Source organism: Gallinula chloropus (genome assembly GCF_964237585.1).
Source record: "Gallinula chloropus genome assembly, chromosome: 4".
NCBI classification, from domain to species: domain Eukaryota; kingdom Metazoa; phylum Chordata; class Aves; order Gruiformes; family Rallidae; genus Gallinula; species Gallinula chloropus.
In genome coordinates this window covers 6,472,175-6,499,244 of record NC_140088.1, presented here as the reverse complement: position 1 = coordinate 6,499,244, position 27,070 = coordinate 6,472,175, and the positions used below count along the sequence as shown (strand labels likewise).

Genomic DNA, 27,070 nt, shown 5'->3' with positions numbered 1-27,070 from the left:
CGCACGGCGCTTTTCCTGCATACAGCAAACACGAGAAGCCACTGTTCCTGCGTTTGCTTTAGTTTCTTGGGGGAATTGAATGAGAGTCGATTCAAATCAGCAGGGGATTTGTTTGTCAAATTTTGCAAATCGGGCTGCAGAAAATGGAGTTTTACAAGCCCCATTGAGCAGCCCAAGATATCAAATTCACTTCAGCTTTCAATATAACGTTCATACCGACTCTTTCAATCTTAATTTTGATTGATTACTTACCAGCAGAAGTTTATACTGAAATCTTTCCTTTGTCCTCTTTATCCCTTGCTCACCTTTTCATTCTTCCTGTGTCAATTATTAACGCTGTGACGTTACTTGTTGCTGCAGTAACTTTGTTTCAGTGCAGCTGTTGCCAGGTGAATTTTCGTGAGCGCTTGATTGTCACATTTACAAAGATTTTATGAGATATCAGAAAAGTTTTGTTTGGGGCAGCAGTCGTCAACTTTACATTCTCTGGGGATTGACCTGTGCTGTTTCTACATGTTTTATTTGAAAATAAAATACAAAGGGAAACACACTGTGTGCTGATTCCTGGTTCTGTACGGTGAGTTTTGTTAGCAAGGTAGATACCATGACATTGAAATATCTTGGACTGAATTCACTGGGACAGATTTGCTGTGGCCCTGGTGCAGTAGAGGTTCACGAGGGGCTCAGCAGACAGAAAGTGTCCAATTGGTGAGTCCAGCGAAGCTCTGTGTTACCAGACTGTGACTGTTGTATGACACAAGACCAAAGTCCAGGTGCTCTCAACCCTCTGACAGCATGCCAGTGGCCACACAGTACACACCCTGGGGAGCTTTTCTGCTCTTAAGAGTCCAGGATGGTGGTTAATTCTGCAGAGAGACAGTGTCAGTTGTGACCAGTTCACGGCCTTGAACCAGTCATCCCAACTGCAGGCTTTAGGCAGCAGAGGCCCTGGCTGCCTACATGCAGCTTGAAATACAGTATGTCTTGGCCAAGGTGAAACAATGTTCACTGTCATTTTCTTCAAGGCTTCAAGTTGCTGCTTGCTTTGTGGTAGTTTCTGACATAGAAACCCACACAGAACATCAGCTCTGAAGAATTTCGTGATTTATACCCTGAATTTAGTTGGTACCTTTCCACTTTGGATACAAACCTTTCCTCAGACCTCTTCCTAAAGAAGAGCCCTGTACTGTCCATTGCTCAAATTAGTTCCTTGTTGGCACAGTCTAAATGTAACTTTCCATTGGTAGACCAAAGCAGAGCAAGACCAAAACTAAACCACTTTCCCCTTCTCCCCAGATCTCTCCCCCTCCCCCAAACTCATTCACGGATGACAAACAAAAGGCAAAGAGCCAGGTTTTGCCTTCCAGGGGAAAACCCAGTGTAACGGCCTGAAAACACTGTAAGGGTAGAAAGAAGCAGATGGAGAAAATAAGGAAAGAATGAAAAGCAAGTGAAAAGCTGTTACTACAAACCTCCTTCTCTTTTCCCTCCTTTTTTAGCATTCTTCCAAAAGTAGAAAACTGACGACTAGGCTTTTTTATAGGCTCAGCTAGGCTGTGGATTCTTGTTAATAGATGCAAGGATGTGTGTACAAGGATCCATGTCAATTTTCTTCCTATAATGATGGCGTTTTTTTCTTTTGAATCTGAAGTGGGAATGTTGTTTTGCTTTACTTCAAAATAAAAAATAATATATCCTGCAGCGTATCTTTCTTCTACCATATCTGCCTTGGTGGTATTATATACTTTTACCCATCACTGATGTTGAAACTTTTTGGCTAGTTGATTTCTTTACAAGTCCCTTAAAATGTTGATAGCTCTAGTTAATTGCCCCGGTGCCTACTGATGAGCCCAGAAAGGATTGTCAAGCTCCACAACTTAAAACTCGGAGAACAAGCTGCTTATGATGACCCAACAGAGACATAAGGGAGGTCTATGAAAGGGAGAGTATTCAACCAGCCTTAATCCTGGTTTTCAGTAAGGCAGTGTCTTTAAGTGCAGACTAATTAGTGAATAGACATGGTTGTAGATTGTTGTAGACATGTCTTTTGTTGGCCTGAGATGAACTGAGCAGCTAATAGAAATGGTTTAAAATCTCTGCTTTGCTTCTAATGCACTTTAACAGGGTATGGAGATGAGAAAATATAAATGAAAGTAGGAGCAAAAGCAAATACAAAACATCCAACTACCTATGTTGGTATATTCCGTTTATATGTTAGCAATTATGCTTGTGGGTCCCATTGATGGAAGTCTGCTTCTGAAAGAACTATTCATTTTACAACCTTTGATGTATATCAATACTAGAAAAGCGTGCGTTTTCTTTCCTGTTACAGTAATGTATTATGCAAGCATTACTTTGCATTTAAATGGTATGTTAAAGTCATAAATCACAAAGTGATCGATCAAGGTAAACATAGTTCTCCCATTTTAGTGCTAGGGAAACTGAATTACAAGAAGTGATGTAAATTTCCTTAAGAATTGATGGCATGCCTGAGACTAAGACCTAAATCTTTAGAGGGATGGCCCTCCTCTTTAATCATTTGTGTTATCACCTCTTATTACATATTGAATTATAAAATTTCCCAACAGGTAGGAATAATCATTCCAAAAAGTCATTTAAGGTAAGGAAAGGCATATGGGGAAACTGAGTTGATGATGAATGACATCTATTCATAGTCACCTGAAAGACAAAGTATTCTTTAAAGATCAGCAAGACATTTGAAATATAGGAAGAGGATTAAGAAAAACAACCCAAAAAAAAAGTTGCAGGGTTTTTTTCTGGTTGTGTTTCCCCTGTTATTTGCATATTGCTTGACCGTGGCACAATGCAGATAATAAGCAGACCTAGCAACTTACTGTTCTACTAATTTTATAAAATTAGCCATAAATTCTAGTGACATTGAATAACAGTACCTTGGTTATTGAAGCTCATAACCTTTTTGCTGCCTTTATCACCTGTATTATCGATAGGAGATAATTACTGCAAAGCAGCTGGCTGTTGGTTTTAGAGAGCATCAATTGTTCTCCTGTCCCAGCTGTTGGCTAATAAGGACAGTCAACACATCTGTTTCAACAGCTGGTAATTAACAAAAGCCTAATTGCTGCAACTCTTTTAACAACAAATCTATGAAAGAGTAGGGATGTAGAGGAATATTATTTACTCTGTGCTCTGCACTTACTGTGACCAGTTTCTTTTTTCTTTTTCTTTTTCTACTTTGAACACCCCTGCCTTTGTCTGACACATTGAATGGCAGGAGAACACAATATGGTAATCCAGAGCTTAAGTTTTTCAGATCTTTGTTGGTGTTTCTTATTGCAACATTTCTTTGCTAAGTTGCAAGATAAAATGGATCAAAAGCATTTTGTGGAGTTTCATACAACAGCTACAATCCACAGCAGTATGCCTATGCAATAGGGCTGCCAATCCAGCAGCCTCCAAAAGAAAGTAATAGGTTTCCCTGTTTGTGTATGAGTTTAATAGCCCTGCACCCCTTCCCAAAAAAAAAAGGTGGCATCATTCTGAAAGTGGTGGTTATTTGAAGGATTTTATTACTGCTGTTCAGATCCTTCACAAAATTTCTTCCTTCCCCTGATGAAAACTGCACACATCAGTCAGTTTAAAAGTAATTCTGGGTGGCACCTCACAGTGCACAAATATCTCACCCTTTTATCACCGCAGAACTGGAAGGGGTTCTGGGCAATGCTTGTCTAAATATCTACATTTATAGTATCAGTCATCAAACACAAAGTCAAATACATTTCTCTTAATTAGAGTTCTTCTGTGTGTTATCCTACAGCACACATATAATTGCAAATACTCATCACTAAATAGACAGAATGCATGTATACAAATACACGCAATGTTAATCCCATTGAAGTCAACAGTGAACTTCTGGTGGCTTCAATGGGTTAGGATTTTCCCCACAAAACCAAATTTTCTTAAAAGCTGGAGACAAATTTGGCATTCATTATGCTAGCCATGAAAAGAAAGTGTTCGAGTATTAATGGAACTACTGCCTGAAGCATTATCCAAGTCAGGCATGTATTGCAGATTGTGTGAATGACTAAGTCAATAAAAATTTCTAAGAAATAGCATTTAAAGTGGTATTTTGAAGCAGGAAACCCATGTTGAAAAAAAAAATTGTGATTCTTTGCTAAAAGTTATTCAAGATCACTTGATTAAACTTGTCTCACTAACATTTCACTTGGCAAATATTTCTGTACACTGTGTTCTTAATTGTCTGCTGGGTATGTTGAAAGGTATATAAGAAATTCTACCCAAGTGCTTGCCATTGACAGAATACAGATTCCATAATTAAAAATATGCTGGCACGATAAGATTATTCAACAGGTGTTCAAGTGAAAAAATGTGTAATAAGTGCAGTGAAAAAGTATAATGTATCCTTTAGTCAAATAAAAACAGAAGCATTGGCTAAAATTCTAACTGTAAGAGTATAGAGAAGTGTTTACTGTCTGGGTTTATCAGGATGTGATTTTTGTACACAATGATCTTTCATGACAAATAGTTTCTTTCATCTTGCACAAATAAGAGGAAATAAATACACCTTCTGCATTAAATTATACTATGGAAAATTGCTGGAGTATTTGAGAGTTGACAAGATGTTTATCTTTTCACTGGCTGGCTTTGTTTCATTTTGCAAGTTAGGGTTTTAAAGAAAAGGGTTGTGGTAACCTATCACTCCTCCTTTCCTCTGCTGATCGTAGAATCATTAAGGTTAGAAAAACCTCCAAGATAACAAGAGTTATCAGATATGCAGCAACTACCTTTTTTCCCACTTGAAATGTAGCTGGGTCCGAGTGACTTGCAACAAAGATTTAGATGCGTTCTGCAGCTGTGCACCAGTTTTGCCCAAGGCGAAGATCTAATACAGTCTAACTGAATAGATCTGCAGTAGAGGAAATACTATTACCTCATGCAAAATTTTGTAAATAGATCTTTAGCAGAAAGGACGAGAAATCTTTAATATCAGAATATACTGAGCAAAGGTAACTCATCTATATCAACAGATCTCATTCATCCAACAGTATAGCATCCATAGCAATCCATGGAACCGTCCATCCCCCACTGGATTCAATAGGAAGGTGCCATCTATTGAATCTGCTCCTGTACTTTGTCCATCAGACAGATGCTTTTTATAAAGGCATAAAGGTATGTTCTCACAAACACCTCTATTTGCTTTGCTTGTTTTAATTTTAAATCCTTAGTCTGAGTTCTGCTTGGGTGGGAAGCCTTGAAATAAGATTGTGGAGAAAACAAAATTCAGGGAGTTGTTCTGGTCAAGATCAGCACCAGCTATTCAGACTCAGTATGATTTTAACCCTTTTAGGCATCTAGAATTGCACAGATAGAGATTGTTTAAACTATCTGTTGAGGATCCTGTCATCACAGGAGGCAGGATGGTAGCTTGTTCAGTGTGTCAGAAATTTGCAGTTGCTTCAGTTGCACAAATAGCTCAAGGTAGTGAAGCCTGCAGCCAGCCTCAGAACAAGCATGCTGCTTGCTTTTTTCCCCAGAATTGCTAGGCACAACCTTAATCCAGCTGGAGAAAGAGCCCAAATTGATCTGCTACACTGATGAGAACTTCAGATACCAAAGGAGAAGAAATACTAACAGGTTTGCCAGATTCAAATTTAGTTTGAGAATGTCTTGGTAGTTAGGATCTGAACATGTCAGTGTGGGACATACACACATCTATTCATTCTTATTCCTAATTTTACTGCTAACACATACATTTATTCAATACTGATTTTTTTTTTCTTAAGTGTAACAGTTGATCTTAAACTTAGAACTTTGATTCTGAGTTTCTGTGTGCAAAAAACCCCCTGAGTGTGTATGCCTGCTAGTAATTCATTTTCCATAACACAAAGACTGCAACGTGAAGTACTAAGCATTATCTCTGCTTTTCCTTCCAAGTCCTGGAAGAGTTATGGACCAAAGCAGTCCCACTGAAGTCATTGGGACAATTAATTTTTATAATCCCGTACAGACTCACGGCTTTAATGAAAGATCTGTAGTTTAATTCTTATAGTGGGATTAGACACTGCTGCCTTCTGCAGGAGTACTGTCTGTCAAGAGGTAGCAGGCATTGTCTCTTTGCATGGAAGGTTGTAATTTGGAGTATATTATCTTTTAGCATCAGTTAGAAGCTTTCAAGCGTAAATTGTGAACTCCTCTTTTTTTCTCAAGTTACTGCCTTGCATGCTTCTTTTCTGACCCTTTTATGAAGCCTGAATTATTTCAGTGTACTTTTTTTTATGGCAAAGGGGCATGTGAAATGTTGCAGAGTGTCTCATTTGAACCAAGTGTCTTGGTTGGACTGATGTCATGCTTAAATCAAGGTAAGGAACTGTAAGGAGTGAATATCTCGTAACACAGAAGGGTAACCTTACCAAATGGTAACCAAATCCAAATGGCAATGGAAGGGAATGGTCAATGGCTGGTCAAAGGTCAAAGCCAAGGACTTTATTATGAAGAGGAGTCTGCAGTAGAGGGTAGTGAAGTAAGATTACAAAGATTTACCTGAGCAAGCGTTACTTCTGCATCCTTGAAGTGGAGCTATGTGTGACACCTACTGAACAGTCAAGAGTGTCTCCTGAGCCTCCTGGGAGCAAGAGAAGCAAATTGTCAGTCAAACTCATATATAAGTTAGGTTTATCAATCTTGGTCAAGTTTAATAAACCCTTATTAGTTGACAAGACCAATTTTCTGTACCTACTCTAGTAACTAAAACAGGATCAGGACATGGGCTTGCACAGTGACATGCAATCATCTATACTTTTAACAAAAAGCTTGCTAACAAACAAGCTCCTTGGCACAATTTTAACTCACTGTCCTGGACAGTGTCTTTGAACAATACTGTGTACCGGGGCCTATTCCCCTTGGACAATCTGGTGTCAGCAGCCCTTCATTTTAGGGGTGGATAGAAAATGCTTTTTGACATGGTAACCCAAAGCAGGTCAATGCCAGTAGAACTCAAGGCCGAGGCGTGATTTCTAGATGGTTCTTTTTAGCAATAGAGGCGACTGTTTGGGGTGTGTTAACTGAGCCTGAAAACATACCAGACAGAGAGTCCTGAAAGCGCACACAGTTTCTGGCTGCAGCACAGATAAAACATGTCTGGCTGTAACATGAACTTTTTTCTGTTCTTCTGCCAGTTCAGTTCCGCCCCGAACTGGATAGGACACTTTTGGGTCTGAGGGGAACGTTGTTTTTATTCAATAGGGTCTTTGTTACCGTAAAGCTTCTGAGACAACATTACAACACTACCTTTTGGATCCTGTGCTGACAACTTGCTGTTTGTGGCAGATGCTGACTTGATATTGTAAGTGGCCAAAGTCATTTGCGTGGACAACGGGTTTATCGTGGGTGCTGACATTTGTAGCTTTCCCACAGTAACCTGCCAGTAGGTCTCAGGCACCACCTAGAAAGCTTCTTCAGGTCACTCCAGCCTGCACAGTCATTTCCTCCTTAATTTCCCCTAAGGAGACTGCCAGTAAAGTTTGCTATTAAGTGTAATAGTCTTCATGGCATATGAAGCAGGTCAGGTCCCTCAACTCTGAGAGAAACAAGTCTGCTGAAGTAGATAAGAGATTTTTTCTTCTTTCTTTTAAGCTTTTATTTGATAACCTGGTCTGCTTTATAAGCGATGCATCTGTTTTCTAGTCCAGTTACCTTTGCAGCTGTGAAGGGGGGCATAACAAGGCTTCCTCAAATAAACAGTAAACAACATGCCCAAAACAACATGCTTTGTTTTCCTTTCAAATAACAGAATTTTCCTCTGTATTGCTGATGTCTTTCTATCATTTATTTGAAATTGCATTTTGCCAACTAATTGTTCAGATCAGAAACAGTATGTGATGTCACCAAAGCAAATCCTGAATTACAGAACATGGAGAAATGTGTGCTTTCCACATGCAGTAAGCAGTCTTTCAACTGAAACATGAAGAAATTAACTTAGTCTTAGATTCTAAAGCCACAGCTAGTATGCAAAAATAACTAACAGGTAATGGCTTTTTGCTTCTCCAATAGAACAAAGTCTTCTTGATTGTTTTCTTTTGATATTTTTTTTTAATTGTGCATCATGGTTTAGTAGTGAGACATCTATCTACCTATCTATATGGAGACCTAACTGCTTGGTATTTTAAAGCACCTTCAGCTAGTGTTCTTAATAAAATACTAAATGGTCAGCATCTCTGCACATGACACAGTATGTGCAAAGCCCAATACACCTATGAATGTGTATTTTGGAGCTGTCATCTTTGAAAGTTTTCAGGAGTCTTTTGTTGTCATTTAGGTTATTACCTGAAATAAGCTTTGTGGTATCCATAGGTAGTTATCCATATGCACATAGTAGGCAAGTATGATGGTATCTCTGGGGGTTTTAGCTATGTACTCATAGAAATGGAAACCATAAATCAAATGTTGACCCTAGGAAGTCAATTACCATTTTGGGTCAACCTCACAGAGGCAAAATTTCAAATTAATCTTCTTCACTTTATGAATCATTCTTTACAATATAATGGTTCCATGTATTAGTCTCACACACTCATCACATGTCATGGATTGTCCTTTGAATAGCTAATTTTTTCTTCTTGCAATTTCAATATACCATATTGAATACCATGAAAGAACTATGGAATAATATTATTTTATTATTACGGAATAATAGAGCATATGATGAAGAAACTTTGTATCAGTATTGTATCTAGGGTTAGATGAGCAAATTCTTAATGCTGAAAAATAGGAGAATTTCATATGGATGCTTTCTATGTTAATGGACTGGATCTGCCTGTAATATATGCTCGTTTGGGCACATTGTTGGGTGACAGAGTAAATGGCTTGTTAAATGCTGCTGGTACGGTGTCTTTCAAGTGTAATGTGGCCATGCAGTACAAGAATGAGGCATTCGCATCTCAGCCATTAACAGTTCAACTGGCATTGCTGCAAGATAATTAGTAGATATTGTTTGCTCTTATTGCAATAAAATGACCCAGATATGTACCTACACTGAGCAAAAATGCTATTTGATGCTTTCATATTCTTTGACAGGACAGTAAAAAGCTATTAGGTGATTATAGAGGGTTTTTTTTTTCCCTGATTGCACAATCTGTGTCATACTTGCTGTGGCCTATTGCTGTCATTCCAGCCACAACAGGACCTCTCAGAGATGAATGATCATACAATCAATACTCATATAGTATGATCATGTATTCTTTCCATGGAATGCATTGTTGCAATGAAGACAAGAGTTTGGACCTCAGCAACAACTTTTACAATTCTTCTGAAAAGCTCCCTAAAAATACTAAATTAGGGATAGCATAAAGGCTGACATGGGGAAGGTGGCATTAAGTAGACTTGCAGCACAACACTTCTTGAAAATAACAATTCCATTTTGGAATAAAAGGAAGATTACTAGGTGTGGTGGATTGAGCCTGGCTGAGGCCAGGTACCCACCAAAGCCACTATCACTCTCCTCCTGAGATCAACTGGAGAGAGAAATGTGATGAAAAGCTTATGGGTTGAGATAAGGACAGCAAGAGACATCACTCACTACTTACCTCCATGGGGAGAACAGACTCAACTGGGAAAAAATTAATCTAATTTATTACCAATTACCAATCAAATCAGAGTGAATGCAGGGGAATCTCTGCTCCGGTCCCTGGTGCACCTTCTGCCCCTTGTTCACTGACCTTGGTGTCTGCAAAGTTGCTCCTCTCACAAATTCTCACACCTCGCTCTGGCTGCACAAAGCTGCCACTAGATTGTTCTTTTCCTTCTTTACTATGTCATCCTCGGCACTGTCACTAGTTGGCTCAGTCTTGGCCAGAGTTGGCTTCAGAGTTGGCTTCCACTTGGAGCTAGTGGCATTGGCTCTGTTGGACCTAGGGAAGCATCTTCTTGCAGAAGCCACCCCTGTAGTAACTCACCCCTGCCCCCTGCTTTACAAATACCTTGTATGCAAACCCAAAAGACAGGGTTACCATTTTTAATTCCAACAAGAGAAAACATTAATAGATTCTCTGTATAGTAGCTGAAAAAGATGCACTTATACATGCTAAAAGCCAGTGTTGATGCACTTGCATCATGTGTATGAAAACTCCAATTTCAGCTCCGTGATCCAAGTTAGTCACTTCCAAACATTTTAATGTCTGGCCTGTGGACTTAAGTCTTCTTTCCCACGGTGCATCTCCTGTCTGGATCTGCTTTTCACATACTTTAATAATTTAATAAAAAAATATTTGTGCCAGCCACAGAGGCAGGACATAGAGCAGTGGAAGTCACCAGAAACATGGGTAATTCACATGAATTAGGGAAGTTTAGAAACTGGTGGGAGTTTGCCATGTCCAGAGTGAAGCACTGAAAGAGAGCAGGACTCAACATTAGGATTCTGCATCCAAAATGATTAACCTAATCACAAGTCTGGGGAGGTCTTCTCTCTTTTGTCAGAAATATTCCATCTAAACCAATGCATCTTGACAGGGCATTGTTGTTCCAGTGAAACAATGCTTTATATTACCAAATAAAAAAGTTTCATTACTGATACTTATTCTGACCAACAATAGTGTTAGATTGTAGAGTAAAATCTTATAGTTAATTGTTTGATCCTGATGCAAACTCATAAAGGTCATGTTTGCTGTTGAGATCCCATTCCTTTGTGCCCAGAGGGAATGTCAACCCAGGTGTGGTTGTGGCCATGTGTTGGGGGAAGATGTGGCTGTTAGAGTTCCCAGTACCACCAGTTACCCTAACATGCACACACACAGACAACCCTCATCTGGTTCTTCAGGGTAGTTTCCTAGCTGTACTGATCCTACACAGTAGTGCAGACCCATCAGGGATCAGTAATACAGTTGCTTGATTTAATCAAAGTTAAGGTATGTTTAGTAAACACTATTTCCATTAGAAAATTATGTTTTGAGAAACAACTTTGCATGAATTTTCAACTATTTCAATTAGTCCAATTCAAGTTTCCCTTCCAGAAGTGTTATCTGGTGAACATTTGAAACTACATTTCAAAGCTTAAAAAATTCTACATGAAGTTTTAATTTTAAATTTTAAATTTGGAATTATTATTTATAATTATGTGTTTCGAGATGCGTCAGTAATTTGTAACATCTACTGTAGTACAGTTCTAATTTTCACTCCTCATTTTTAAAATCCTCAGGGGCAGCTGATACTTCAGTGCCAGTTGAAACATTTTGTCTCATTTTCTAGGTCAACATGTCCCCTGTTTGTACTGTAATGAAACAGTTTGACACGTTTGGCTGTGACTTAAAAAACAAGGAGATCACTTAGTGTGTTATTAGAGTGCTAGGCATTTTCAGTTCCCTCCTGTTAGCTGCAGTCTTTTTCTTGACCCTTAAAACCTCTGATCCCCTAATTAATAAGAGAAGTGCTTATATTCTTTTGTAGATCAAAGCATCACCTGCTTCTGTTGTTGGTGGAGCAGTTTGATATGTTGACACTTTGATACAGAAAATAAGATGAGCTGTTGTAATCTGCACTAAGTAGCAGCTGCTAATGTAAAAATAACAGAATGGTTAGAAGTTGGATCCCATGTCACAACATGACTTGCTCTATCATACAGTGTGTACTTATTGGCATGATGTGTAAAATGTAAAAGTGTTTAAAATAGTGTAAGAGAGAAATGTTTCTTCAGTGGTTTTCAAACATTTTTCCATATTTTTTTTCTTTCTCATTCATTCTAAACCAGAATGAAAGAAACTTTTGTTCCCCCCCCTCCTGCACCCCACAAGTCTACTGGTGCCCTGAGAAGACACCTGACCTCTTGCTGTCCTGCTAACCTGCTAATACCAGCAGAAACATACTTCTGCCCCACAAGGAATGGGGGGTCACTCTCAGTTGTCCATTTGTGGCTAGACACCATTTCAAACTCCAGATAACATAGGACCAAAGGAGCAGAAAGAGATCATATTGCTGTCTTTCCCCATTATACAGCTCTGCCAAGTGTAAATGATTGAGTCCATAAATTGCAGAAATTACCTTTGAGACTCTCAAGACTTCTCATCCAGCCTTCTGCTAACCCACATGAATATCCTGGTTCGGTAGAAAGCAACTTGTTGGTAGCAGCTGTTACTGAGTTAACAGGTATCTCAGGTGGGGAGAAAATGCTTTGGGTGGGAAGAATGTCAATTCCAATAGAGTCAATCACCATCTCAATAATAAAATCAGAATATCTCTTCTATAAGAAGAGTATTTACTAAGCAAGAAAGTTATATCTTAGAAAACAAGAGCTACGGAGACAAATGAAAATTGTCAGAGGTTAAGGTAAATCAGCCTTTGGAAAGGAAATTAAAACAAACAATAGTGTAACAACTGAAATGAGAACAAGGAAAGAGGAAATGTGCCACCTCTTTGAGAATGGCATTGAGATGGGGGATAATCCGGATTAACTCCAAAAGTGTGTGATTTTATTTTTTTTCCCTCTCCGCATTAGGCAATGATGATGTCAACTCTGAGGGCAGGGGTTAAGAAAAGTGGCTGTATGGATATGGAGTACATTATAGCTGTTCAAGAAATTATTGTGCTTAGGTTGAGATAATGGGTGGTTTTCATCAGCAGTTCTGAAAGAGCTGGTACATGAAATCGCAGGACTGATGGTAAAGTTCTTGAATAGATCCCATAAGGCTGTGTCCATTGTAATGTGACAGAGAATTAGCAGAGGCAACATCTATATTACAGCACTTCAGAGTAAATTTGGAAGGAAATGTTTTTAAAGTGTGGATCCATCAAGAGTGAATTGCAGTACAACTTTCACGAAGTAAGATCATGCAAGAATTCTCCTTTGGTATGATAACAGGTTACTTAGGGAAATTTTTTAAATATAAGCTGACACATAAACTTGTGAGTGGTGTCATATGAAAAATTATTAATTACAGTGGAGAATGTGTGTATTGTTATTTTACAAGCAGGCACAAGCTTAATGTGGGAAATGCTGCTTGCTGTTAACTGGGTTCACCTAGCATCTCTTGTTTGGAAGGATGGGCATGTTGAGCTCATGTCTGTCTGCAAAATGTCATGTACCCATGAAGGAGATGAGGGATTAGTCAAAGGCAATAAGGAACTAGTTAGCAGGAAGGCAATAGCAAACAGCTTTGAAAGGAGCAACGTTAAGGTCCAAGGATTTCAGTAGTGGAATTTCTCTCCAATTTCTCTCCAATTGGTGCTGAACCAGTTTTCTTTAATGCAGTCACTGAGAACCCTTGGCATGAAAAGCAACAGTGTACCAATGAAATTGCTTGATGACGCAGAGCTGGGAGATGTTATTAATACAAAGTGGAGATATTATTAATACAAAGTAAGTTCAAGCTGTCCTGCAGAAAGATTGGAATGGCCTCAAGCCCTGGAAAAACAAAAGCAGTGGGGTGGAATTCAGTGGTACCAAGTGTGAGGTATCATCATTTCAGGATGAATAAGAATTTCCACTGTTAGATGGTAATACCAGTGGGCAGGAGAACGGGCAGGTATCAGAGGGTGACTGTGAGCAAAAGGGATGCAAGAAAATATCAGGTAAGATGTTTCCACTGGAGTTAGGATGTGCTGCTAGCGGAATACTGATGAGAGATACATATGAATTGGTCAGGAGAACAGGGAGCCTCCTCAATGAGAGGTAACAGAAAAGGTTATTTGTTTATCCTATGTAAGGAAGAAAAAATATGTGTTCTTTATATTTAGGTGGATATGTGTGCTCTCTATAAATGTATGAGGGAAAAAAAACAGTGCAGAGATAAAGCTATGAAGCCTTATTTCTCAAGTTCGTTGAATGGCTTTTTCCTTCTGTTGGATGTTGAAAAGATTTGAAAAGCCATCTCTCACCCACAGGGAACCTGACTGCAGAGGATGCTGTGTGCTCTTACCTTGTATGATTTAGATGGGAGTTGAGGGTGCTCAAGTTTACCCTAGAGTAATTATGGAAAGATAAAAAGTAGTTTTATCCTTTGTTTTCCTTTGCCTAAGTCTTGTATTTTTCCAGCCTTTGCATTTAGAATACACAGAGCATTGTTCATTTAAATATTTTCAAACAAAAACAACAGGGAAAAAATCAATAATGAGATTTTGTCAGCCAAGATCTAGCGAATTTGTTTGGTATGTAGCAATTAGCTCATAGATTTAATTTGAAAATTTGACTTTTCAACAGGCTCAAATGCAAAATGGGAGAAGTGTAGAAACAAGAATTTTCTTTTGCAGGAAAGTGGGGTGGGGGGCAGAGATGGGGGGAAGGATCTATCCATGTTGATCCAATATGAGACTGTATACCAGGAATCAGAATGCCCTTTATGGGTTAAACAGGAACTTCACCAAGGGTGGCCTCTATACCAAAGTGGTGACCAACCTCACCTCTGAATTGACCTTTATAGGGAAAACCTCCACCAGAGGCACCTGAGTGTAATCCCATTCCTTCTTTTACCATACCTTCCAAAACAATTTAATCAAAACTGATCCATTTCTGTGAAGAGTTCTGATTTCCACAGCTTGACATTTTCCAAAGGGATAATATTTTTTTTAAAAGTTCCCAAGCAGTTATTGTTATTACTAGAGGTGAGCTCATGTAGGATTTTTGCCATGTGGGCTGTGGATGGATTTCAATATACATTACAGGAATCTTCCAAATGTTTTATAGTAGTGCAGGCACCATTGTTTTAGTTAGCAATTTAACTTTGTGATGTGCACTGCTTTGCTTTCCTTCTTTAAGTGGAGGAAGGTATCTCTCTTTTTGGAGGATATTTTAGTTATTTTGTGTTTACCACTCTTCAGGCCTGTGAATGATGGGTCCTTTTGTCACATGGCTGCATGCTGCACACAAAAAGTCTTCTGCCTGAATTTTTGTTGGTCTCACACAGCTCCCTGGTATCAACCCCACTACAGGCTGCTGAGAAGGTTAGAAAATACCAACTTCCTTTCAGTTTTTGGAGCTGGTGGGTTTTGGGTTTTTTTTAAATCCAGAGCACCTGATTCTGCTGTTATTTTTACTGGTGCAAACCCAGATGCAAATCCAGTCAAATCAATGAAGTTTTCTATGCTGAAAAACTCATATAAATAAGAGTCTTTAGATTCCAGTGCCTTCTGACTTTTGTCCTGAAAAGCAAGTGGAACATAAGGTGTATTTTTTATGATAGTTCTCCAAAGAGACTAGCCGTTAATCTCTCCATGAGTAGGTGTGTCAGCTGCAAACATTTCCTTCCAGTCTACCATTTCAATCACACTTCACAGTACACTGAAAATTGGCAAGGATGTTAATTATTGGCCTCTAGAACAAACCACCTACTTTGATTCAAGTGTGTTTTCCAATTTTTAAGAATGTTGTTTCACCTACAGAACAGTATAATTACAGAAAATAGCTTGGTTTGGCTGACATCCTTGTGTGCTGTGAGTTCTGCTTGTGAGGCAGTAAGCAGCAGTGGGCAAGAGGCTCACCTGCAGAGGATTTTAACCTCTTGCTGACAGGAGTTAGGGCTTGCCAGCATCCAGTACATTGTTTTCAGTGTCAGAAGCTCTAAACCACTGTCACTCAGAGGTTAATAATTAACGCTTTCTCCTTTTAAAGCTGGAGGAACCTTCCATATAGTAAGAAAGGGTTTTTTCATTTATTCTCCAGGGAACTTCCTGTTAAGATTTTATGAATGTCTGTTACAGAAGCAATTAGAACGGTGAGTGCTGTACCCCAGCAATGCAAAACCCTGGGTGCAGTGCAATACACTGAGCAACACAGTGCAGAGTAGCTGCATTTGTGCAGTGCAGTGTTTAAGAAAATTTGCCAGGAGTCAGCCATGTATCCAGGACCTGATTAATCAACCAGCAGAATAAATTGCCCATAGATGCCTGGGAGTTGACAGTAAACAATAAAACACCTGCCCTGAAGACTTGCAGTCTTAACAGACATTTAAAGGAAACAAGCAAGTGGGAGCCCTGTTTTAGGAGAGAGACTTTTAGTCATATGACAGAGTTGTTCATGATTATACAGCAAGCCTGGCTGAGCTGGAGGCTGAACTCTGTGCATTTTCCTTCATGTGTTCATAGCTGCTGTACCAGGTCTTTAATTTACCAAGAAACTTTTCCACAACACTGTCCTGAAGAGTTGGCAGAATCCACAGTCAGCGTTTCTCACACGTGTGCCTCTTGGTTTGGGGCTCTACAGTTTGTGCAATTAATAACTTACACCGTGAATTAAAAACATTGGAAAGCTGCCCAATGCTCAGGCTCATGTGTCAAAGAATTGCTGTGCAAGCCCGGTCTTACTTGTTGTTACAATAATTAATCATCCACTGATTGTGAGATAATTTATATGCTACGTGGTCCCTCAAGGGAGTCCTGCAGTGCTATTGAAACTGGACATTTTAAAATTAATGGTGATTAAGCTATAGAGCCATGTTAAATATACATGAGTACTTATTTCTCCTACCTCCTCTTTAACTGTAAGGCCGTGTCGGGGCTGGCTACTTTCCTGACCTTACAAGCCACATGCTGCAATTTCCATAATGGTCCTGAGTCACAAGCCCTTCTGAGCTCACTGTGAATAAACAACGGGAGGTGGAACATCCGTGAGGGTTCACGGGTGGGAGACGACAGTGATTTCACAGGGATTCCCTCGCTCCACTCGAAACCAGATCCTGGGTGAGAACGCACCCAGATCCCAGAGCGCAGCCCCCGTTGGTTCATCGCCTGCTGCTGCTGCTCAGGGTGTGGGTTATCTGGCAGCTCTCCTGCCGGAAACATCAGCCAGCGGCTCCCAGCACAGGAACCGCGCTTCACAGCCGGAGAGCCATGTGCAGGCCAAGAGTCGCGCATCGGTAGTTCGCGGCTGAGCGCCTTCCTTGCCGCTCTGTATGTTGGTCAACAGTTTCACACTATAGGAAACTGTATCAATATGAAATAAGTTTTCTGGCAGAACTGGAGAGACCTAACCTTAGCCCTTCAAAATCGTATACACAAGAGAAGCCATTCAAAACATCGTCTTGCTGGGGAAAAGGGGAAAAAAAAAACCCTTGAAAAACATTGCAATTCTCAAACAAGAAACCATTTTTGTCATAAGAATTAAATTGGTGGTATTACAAAGCAGTATAACTTTATGGATGCAATCGTAATACAGTATGACTGAAATGAATGCACACAAAGAATTGTTACGTTTTCAAAGCAACGTGAATATTGTGAATAAATAGTGTGTCATTTGTTGGGTTGGTTTTGTTTTGCAGGCAGACTTGATAGCCTTGCAACAGGAAAAGGAGGCCGCTCTTCAACAGTGCAAAAAGTTAGCAGGAGAAATCCAGACACTGCATGTTTATTACAGGTAAAATAATTAATACTAATATAAATCAGTGAGTCAGAGGGGAAATTTTCTGTACTGTGTCTGACTGTGAGTGAGGAAATGGCCTTATCAAATAGGTATTTGTTGGAAATGTGAATACATCAATGAATCAAGGCCTGCATTTCTGCTTTACTGCTCACCAACCACCTCTTTGAAATAGAAGCCCTTTTCTTAGAGCCTAAATTTTCTATTCGTTTCTTCTGAGAGAAGGGGAAGGTTGCTGGCAGTTGTTTCTCATATAAATAGAAAAGCTGTGTTATAGCAATGAGTTCACTTAAAAACAGGAGGACAAAAGAACCGGTTGACATAAGTGCTTGTTTCTTGCCTGGTTGTTTGCACGTGCCTAACTTAATCAACATAGGTTTTAAAAGAATAAAATCTGAAATTCTGAAAGACAGTTTGCTTTTCAACCCCAACATAATATGTATGTTTTAATTCCTTCCATTCTGTAGCAGTATGTAAAATGAGAGAAATAGCCATTCTCTCGTTAATTTAGGTGCGCTGCGCTGAACATTTGCATGGATCAGTGGGTTTTAGTCCCCAAGGCAAAACTCTGTGTGGTCCAGTGAAGGAGTTAGGTTGTTTTATGGAGTGATGTTGGGTTACAGCTCTCATTTCATCCTGACCTCCTCTGTGAGAGGGGATACAGAGCTGCCAGCAGGTTACAGGCAGGAGAATTGGCATCAACACAGCAGAAAATTGTGAATCTGAAGGCTGAATGTCTGTGATGAGGGATGTGGGCTGCAGAGGTAAATAATAAATGTAGTGTGAATATTATGCTCATTGGAAATAAAGAGGACTAGTTAGTTATGACTAAAAAGCATTTGCAGTAGCAGAACTGTGTATGTTTTCAGTGTTTCAGCATTTATGAGTGAAAAATACTTGGGTTTCTAGAGGTTTTTAGAGTTTCCCCTTCTCATTAAGTTTATTAAAACCTTGGAGGGAAGTTTCAAAAACAACTTTTGTTCCTAAATCTCATAGGCATTTATTTAAAGCCTGTTAATAGTGAATAGAAACCCCAAGCAATTTGTGATTATTGCTTTTAATGAATTTGGTCAGCATTTAGTGTGTGCACAAAGTATGGTATGATTTACTAAGCTAAAAGAATTTATTATAGTGCCCTTATTACTCACTTAAATGGGATTTGTAGAATAATTTAGAAACAGAAATGCAGTTTTTGTATTGATATTTCAGAAATTAAGAATTTGCTTGTGATGATCTCTTCACATTGCTGTAGAATTTTCACTGGCTGTTAAGTCACATTTTTGAGGTAGTGTGTCACGTTTGCACTAACATACAGTATTTAAGTGTCATAGACAGTGGCCTCAGTTTACTGATGTAAATGCTTTAAATCTGAGAAATGTTAACGTTAGCAACTTGCAGAATGTATCATGTTATTAACTTATGGTCCTTAATTTGAACAGGCAGAATTCCATTGTAAGTTTGATGATAGTGTTTTGCAAGATTTAGTCATAAGGTGTGGAAATACTCATCTGAATATCCCCTGGGGCAAGAACTATTGTATCACTACTAAGTTAGACAAGTTACACGGTAGTTCAGAACATCAAAAATGAGAGATTTTTATCTCCTGCTTCATTTTTTCTTAGAGGATGGATTACTTTTTTTTGTAATGTGATCTGAAGTGGACATACAGAGGCATGGATCGAATGAGGTTGGCAGACACCTCTGGAGGTCACCTTGTCCAACCTCCCTGCTCAAGCAGGGCCATCTAGAGCAGTTCCCCAGGACCACATCCAGATGCATTTTATCTCCATGAATGGAGACTCCACACCTCTCTGTGTAGACATACTGCTTGCAGAGGCACAGCTAAGAAAGCTAAAGGCCTTCTAGATCTGTCACCAGGCTGAAGAAGGGCTTTTATAAGTGTATAAGTTGCAATGTTTCAGATCTCATGACTGTCTTTTGCCTTGGGTAGAAATGAGGATTATGAGGATTCTTATGGATATCTTGACATTGTGGTTACAGTTTCCCATATATTACATGAACATCTGCAGCCTCTGTTGTGCAGTGTTGTGGCAGTACTTTGAACATGTGCCAAACGAGGTAGATGAAGAAAAGTGTGTGGCCTGTGTGCATAAAGCTCCAGGGACTGTATCAGACTAAGGGTGGGCTGGCCACAGTAATCATGAATGACAAAGTAGAGAGTGTATTTCCCAGGCTCAGCTTTGTATGTGGCTTCTGGTTAAAGAATGCTTGTGTAGATGTCTAACGGGTCCTTTTATTTCCTTTTCATATACTATGGCAATCCAGGGTGAGCACCTAGAGCATTTTTCAGACAGCCTGTTTTGGACTGAGGTGGAAGTTTGGTGCTTTGATGCAAGACAGTTAGCTAGGCAAATTGCTGTTCAAAACTATGGTTTTTCTGCAGTTATTTCTTTTTTGGGCATATATGGGCTTCTGCATATGCTCCACTCTTCATCTGAACTGTAGAATTCCAGTTATTATGCAGGGTGCACATTCCCTTCACCTACTGTTCTCTCATCCCTTTGCCAGCTTCTCCCACCTTCTGTCGCCTCTGCTGTGCCAACATGACAGCGGCTTGGAAATTTTGGCTCCATTTGCTGTCTTCTCCTCCTGCTCTTAGGGCTTCCTTGGCCTTAGAAAAAGCATTTTCTTGTACTTCTTTTTTTCATAGTTTTGAGTGAAATTCCTACATCTTCTTTTAACTTTGGAGAAACAAATTTAAGAAAAGAAAAAGACCAGAGGCTAACATTAATGTGGACTAAAGCCATGCTTTAACACACAACCACATTTTAGGGGGTTAGTTGTAAAAATAATGGCTATGTGCATATATTAATAGTTTTTTAATTCATATATGTGTAAACAGTATCATTAAAAAGTGTGGTTTTGTACTGATCTGTTTTTCACTAACATTGGTATCCAGAAAAAGCCAAATATCCCTTAATTATACAAAATCAGGGACAAGATATTGAGGTCCAGAATATCTGTATGCATGGATATGCAAGTATATGTATACACAGGCATGCTCAAAGGAAGGAAACAAGTGGAAACCTTCAGAAAAAAAAAAAAGAAAAAAAATCTTTTTTTTTTTCTCCAGGAGAAAGATAACAGCTATAAATTGGAGCAAGTTTAACAGAAGACCACCAGTCAGGAAGCTGTAGCATTTGCACTGTAAAAGAAGGGCTGGGGGTACTGCTCTTGTTTAGCAAAGGGAAAAAAAATCTTTCTCTGGTGGCTTTAGGGAGACTGAACAGCAGCCTGACAATGTCTATGAAGAGGTTATCATGGACAGGTGAGTTTCAGGCTGGTTAGAAGAGAAAGCTTTTTCACTGTGAGGGCCTGTCCACCATCAGAACAGGTTGCCCAGAGAGGTTTTGCCATCTCCATCTTTGCAAAGGTCCAGTGTATGACTTTATCAAGTCATGAATAACCTGGTCTGACCTCATAGTTGATACCACTTGGGGGCAGGGAGTTTTGTAGTACTCAGGACCTGCAGTGGTCACTTCCAACCTGAATTGCTCTACAATTCTGTGATTCAGTAGCTGCTGTTGTTTGAAGCCATTCAATATTTTTTCTCCAACTGTGAAAGAAGTCTGTGTTGTAAACCATACTTCTTTGCAGATGAAGTGGAAAATAAGTCCTAGCTGAAAGTGGAGTTTTATGCAAGGCCTGAAAGACCCAAACCAAAAATTAAAATGAGCTTTTGGGAAATAAATGCTGGAATGATTTTCATCTGAGTTTTACTTTCTGAAGAGAAAGAACATCCCAGAACAATTCCAGGCTTCTTTAAAAGGAAAGAGAAGTGAAAAGGAGGAAAAAGAAAAGGGGGAAGAATCTAGTTCAGATAGAGAGAGGAAGTTGGCTCTGAATAAAGTTGGGCAGTTTCTCTGCTTCTGTTTGTCTTGTGTTGTTTCTGTGACCTGTCTCAAAAGGAAAATGGCATTTCTGGCTAGTAACCCCCAAAAATACATACCAGGAATGAAAATTTGCCTAACAGCTAGGAACAGTATAGAGTTTCTAGCTTACTAATATAATTGTTTCAACATAGTACTCTCTAAACTGAGGATTAATGCAAATCATAGATCCTCAGTGCCCAAAGAAGGCTATATCCAAATCATCAGTTTTGAAGTACGTAGGAGTGTTAATCCCATTACCTGTTTCTCACATAGCTCTGTTGTTTAAACGTCATCACAAGTTATTTCCATATTTTCTTACTTACGCAGTCTGCACATTTTTATAATCCATTTCCTTCTACTTCAGTAATACCTCAGAAGTGTACTTCTACATGTTAAAGTCCTGACTAAGACTTGTGCTGTTGCATACTGATTATTTTTCACATATTAGCTAAAAAGTTACAGCTCCGTAAGAGAAAAATATCTCTGTTTAGGGAAGTACATATATATTTTTCCATGTTATTTTTTAAAAGTCTGAAATATTTCAGCTTTGGCAAATACTTCAGAAAAATTCTAAATAGTCCAGCAAAAGATATTCCTCTAATATAATCAACACAACTGCAAAGAAAGAGAGCAAAATAAAAATGCAGGGCTATCCTTACTTTAAAGCATGGTTTTGAGAGGTTTCATATTGGGGTCAGATACAGTGATGTTCAGTGCAATAAAATAATGTTTTACTCCCCAGCTCTGTAAGATATGTATATCTATGTTAGTTCACACACCTTTGAATGAAACTGCTGAGGATAAGAATCCAGGATCTAAGGTAAGATTTAGGGATGCTTTTAGTAACTTTGAGTAGTTATTTCAACAACAATTTAAGAAGCTACTTTGTGATTTAATCAAGTGCCCTAAAAGCCAATTTGCCAGGTCTAATGTCCACAGAGGAGGAGGGACAGTGAAAACTTTTTGCAGAAAATCTCTATCTAAAGGTTCTTCCAATTTGTTGTTGATGTGTGTGAGATGCTGAAATAGCTGCTGGCTGGAAGTCACAACAGGGAGAAGCATTTATCACAGCAAATTTCTTAATGAACAGACATTTGAAAAAAATTGCAGTGTTAAAATGAAATTTAATTTAGAATTATTTTTTTTTACTCTCCTGAAATTGAGATAATGTAAAGATCTGAGAGAAAGTTCATAGTGACACGAAGGAATGGAGTTTAATGGCAGGTGCATGTCAGTCCCAGGAGCTGCACATTGCAGAGTAATTGGAATTCCTAAGTTAGGACCATCCTCTAAGAAAAACGTAGGTTATATTACAGTTATGTGACAGTTTTCAATAATGAAATAGAAAAGTATCTTTGGTGAAACCCCTTGTAATAGTAAGTACTAAGACCTGAAATAAGTATTTTTAGACTCAGATATTCAGTCAATATGGGTAGCTTTTCCATTAGAACCTCAGTTTTCTTACTTCCTCACCAGTTGTATCACTTTTAAAAAGTTATAAATGTTGAAGAAGTTTAATAAAATTTTAATCTAAAAGTTTCTCATGCTCCTGGTGCTTCACTTAAGTTGGAATTCATGTTTAAGTGACACGAACAAATGGTCTAAAAACCAATTGTTATTATGAATGTCAATATTTTTCCCACAAAGTCTCTTGTAAAATGACATGGAGGTTCATCGTTTTAAAGATTGAAATGTATAGACATGAAAGAGAAGAGAATCAAGAGGGTTTTATTCATTTCCTCAAACAAAAGGCTTGTAAGCATGGGGACAAATTCAGCTTTCCAATGCATTATTGCAGTCCTGGAAAACAAAAGGCTGGTTTCTGTTCAAGCCCTGAATATAATGGTGCCTGGTTAATTTACTTCCATTGTATGGCTTCATGGCCAACATTACGAAAAGTAATACTCAGACGGTACCATTTCAACTGGTATGCCCCATGGTTTCTCTGCATGGATACATATTGGTGTAATTCCTGATGTTAGACTGTTCCTCTTCTTCCAGTTTTAAGGGCTAGTAAAAGCTGTACATTATTTTACCTGAGATGTCAATATCCATCCTCTTGCTTTATACTGTGTGGTTCACAGCCACTGCAGAAACAAGTCAGAATACAGCTGCCTAAGTATTCAGTCTCTGACTGACCCTTGCTCAAACATTTGAGCCTGTTTGTTCTGCCATCTCTGTCTTTTTCAGAGATTTCTCCAGTCCAGATTTCTCCCAGGGGCACATGGTTTGCAGCAACAGATTGGACTGCTCTAAAGTCCAGCTTCCCAGTCCAAATGAACTGGAACCCATTTACAAGGGGATTAGCGAGGCTGCAGCCACTAGTGCTGAGCGGTGATCTCAGTCCTTCCTCCAAAGCAATAGCAGGATACCTTGAGCACCTGCCCCTGCAGTTTACCTCAGAGTCCTGGTCGTTTCATGGCTGGTTTTTTATCTCAATTGTTCAGTTATGGCCGTTGACTCATTTTCCTGTTCTTTTCATCCTGTCTGCTCACTGCTGTTCTGGCAGTTGCTGTCGTTGTTTCATATTAGTTGCTTTAGACCTAACATGGTATAATTACAGTCATTAAGAAGAATGACTGAATAATGACATCACTGTATACCTACTGCTCTTTTTGCAGACCAGTTTTGGGGAGATCAAGGAGAAGACAGCAGCTGTGCTTTAAGTATTCCCTGTCCTTGCAGCACTGACTTTATTCAAGAGTTTCAGACACCTGATGTCAAACATGTCAAACATAAAGCTTCAGCTAGTTAAATTTCCCGCTTCTAAGCAGAGGAGAGATTCTCTTTTGTATCAGAGATGAGGCGTTTGCATCTATTATACAGTGGGAGACAATGTGATATGTCTGTTTGTGAAGGAACCTACCCCACTGCAATTCGATACAGCCTAACATGTGGGAAACAATGGCTCTGTAAGGGAACACTAAGGGTTTTGTTTGGTTTTCATTATTACAAAAAACCTCAGATGCTATCCAATCTATATTTCTTATTCTCTACATATAAAGTCTCACTGATCTCTGTGGCAGATTCAGACGTGAGGAATAGAGATTTAGCTCTTGTTTATTGTTTGTTTGGGGTTTTTTAAAATTTTTTAATATGCATGCTTTCTTCCTGTTTGTTTCTTGAATTCAGTGTTGAGATTAGTCAAAAGTAGTTACTGTCTTTTAAATCAGATTGGTTCAAACCACACCTTCTCCAAGGAACCCAGGGAGGTTTCAGTGAATTTTAGTCGGTCTGTGAGGGCAAGGGAACCAACACCCTGGTGATTTGGACTTGAGATTTAGAATCTGTGCATTCAAGCTTCTCCTCTGTTATGGTGTTACCTTCCAGTGGGGTGCTGCAGCCCCCAAATAACTGGGATTTTAGATTGGTGGGTCTTTCTAACTCTGTAGTCCCACAGCATTTTGCCACTGGTAAGACCCTCTGTCCTCTTTCCCTTTGTCTCCGCATTGGTTGTGCAATCACAGCTCTTGTTAGTGTTACAGGAGAGAAGAGCCCAGGGTTTGGGGGCTCCTTCATGAACCGGATCAGACAGCTGAAGGGGGAAAACCAATAAACTGCTCTGCTTTGGCAAAGCAGCTGCATGAAGTTTTACTAGCACTACTTAGGTGGATGTATTTCACAGTGTCACGGTGCAGGTGGGTGGTGGAGGCAGAGCCCTACCTTATTATCCTTGTTATCCTTATGTATTTCATACTTTATTGGATTTCTTATCCTCTTCCCTCTGCCCCATTCCCAGGCTTCTTGTTTTCTAGCCTGGAATTGATTATTGTCTCTCCTTCTGCATTTGCTCTACTTTCTAGCAATAATAAAGTCAGAGAGACTGACTTTATGAATCAGTGGATAGAGAACTTCCTTGGTAATGTGGTAGACCAGACTCACATCTGTACTCCAATTAATAACTGACCATTTGCACAGAAGAGAGAAGGTAGATAGAGACTCTAGGACAGGTGTTAACAGTGCCTGTTTGGTAGGCAACGAAAGGTAAAATGGTATTTGAACCTGTTGGGGGGAGTAGGTTTTTGCCTGCCAATGCAGTATCTTAGCTGACATGATTTTGGAAATTTTCCCATCATACTGGGAAAAAAGATAAATTGTAGTGTGAAAGAACAATTTCCTACTCAGCTCTAATGTCTGATAAAAAACTTTGAGGGAGGGGAAGCACTGGACTGTCAGAGATCCCAGCAGCCTGATGGAATACTGAGCCACCCCACACCATCCAGCACGGAGGTGAATACTCAGATTGCTTTGTGCTGCTGTTGACTCGGGCATGGATTGGTCTGACCTACATCTTATGAAATCTTTGTGCCCAGTGTTTCTAGGGGCTGCATCTTGGCCTTCAGAGGTGCCTTGCCCATAGGGAACACTAAGCAGTGGGTCTGAGGTGGAACACGCGCAGCATGTATATGGACCAAAGTGCCTAACGTGCTCTGTGATGCAGTTCTAGTTTGTACCATGCATTGTGCTTATTCTGGTACTTCTTCTGTTATTGGGTGAGTTAATACTGGCATACTTTCTCAAGTTTTTACGACTAGCAGAGGACCAACCATTTGCTTGTTGTTCCAAGCATATTCAAGCTAGAAGCATTCGGCAACTTCTTATACTGTATTTCATCAGGCTTGAGCCTTAATGTGAACTAAACCAACGCTTACTTTGTCAGTTCTGCTGTGATGGACCTCTTCAGATGAGTTTCTGCTCTTCTCTAAGAGCAGGGATTTGCTTGATGGAAAGGAATCAGATTCCCTGCCATCACATACTGATATGGTCTCATGACTCTGTGTACATGGTCCTTCTAGTTTTCTGTTAGCAGCTCCTTCACCTGGCTAATTCTTTCCCCTTCTCCTTTACCTCCACTCTCTCTGGGTTTTCTGTTATGACCTCCTTGGTTTCTCAGTGAGCTGAAAAGTCTAGGAAGTGTAATTTTGTTCTGTGCTTTTTGTAATAAGTACTTAGCTAGAGGTTTCTAGGAATTGTTTTTAAATTTTTTTTAAATCCTATTAGGATGGAGTTATTGGAAAGAAGGTTTAAAGTCTGTGGAAGAACTACCTACAAACAGCCATCTGACTGCTACTGATAGGTTGGAGTAGATTAGTAATCCAAAAGTATTCTACTCCTGTAGAAATACTTGTAAAAGTTTGGACTTGGATATCAGTAGAATTAATATCTATTCTGTATAATGTGTATATACTCAAAACAGTGGGAAATCTATAAAGAGCACATGCAGGATTATGAAGTCTCTTATCTGGTAGAAAGGGTATGTGACCAGAGGCTTCATATTCTGATTCTGCCATTGAGATGAATATAGATGAATCACATCACTAAACTCTGCTTCAGCTGCTTTATTTGTATAAAACAAATAAGAAGTTATACCATTTTCCCTAGCATCTTTAGAGATTTATGGCTATGAAAATGGATGTACTCCTACTTTAAAATGAGGGGAGGAAAAGAGATACAGGATAAGAAGCAGCCCTCTCTAGAGCAAGTTAAAGAAATATAGGAAAACTGTGTGTGTAATAAGAGCTGTTTGAAAGACAAATTTTCCCATGAGAAGTTTGAAAGAAAATCTGAAACTGGGGAAAAAAATCCTCCTACCCTATAAATATTGTATGAAAGGGAATTTCTTTTGTTATGAATATGATATTTGGAAATAAAGTAATAACATTGTCAGGAGGACGTTAAATGCCATTTCTTTTTTGTTGATTTTTCACAGGATGTTTTTATGTTAAAATGTCAATTCAATAATAAAAAAAACCTGTTCATTTTGATGTGTTTCAGTTCAGTTTTCTTCAGCTGAAGAACTGAAACAAAATAGCATTTCAAGTTGAAATGTCAAGGTGAAAGGAAAATT

The 27,070-nt window shown here is 39.2% G+C and overlaps 1 protein-coding gene across 1 annotated transcript in view; it reads left to right on the top strand.

The window, feature by feature from the left end:
* Window positions 1-27,070, top strand: part of MIPOL1 (mirror-image polydactyly 1) — a gene marked incomplete at its 5' end in the record, with an annotated part of 160,080 nt that overhangs the window by 94,683 nt on the left and 38,327 nt on the right. Inside the window, 1 exon segment of the mRNA XM_084264226.1 lies at window positions 17,232-17,326. Coding sequence (XP_084120352.1) covers window positions 17,232-17,326 — 95 coding nt within the window.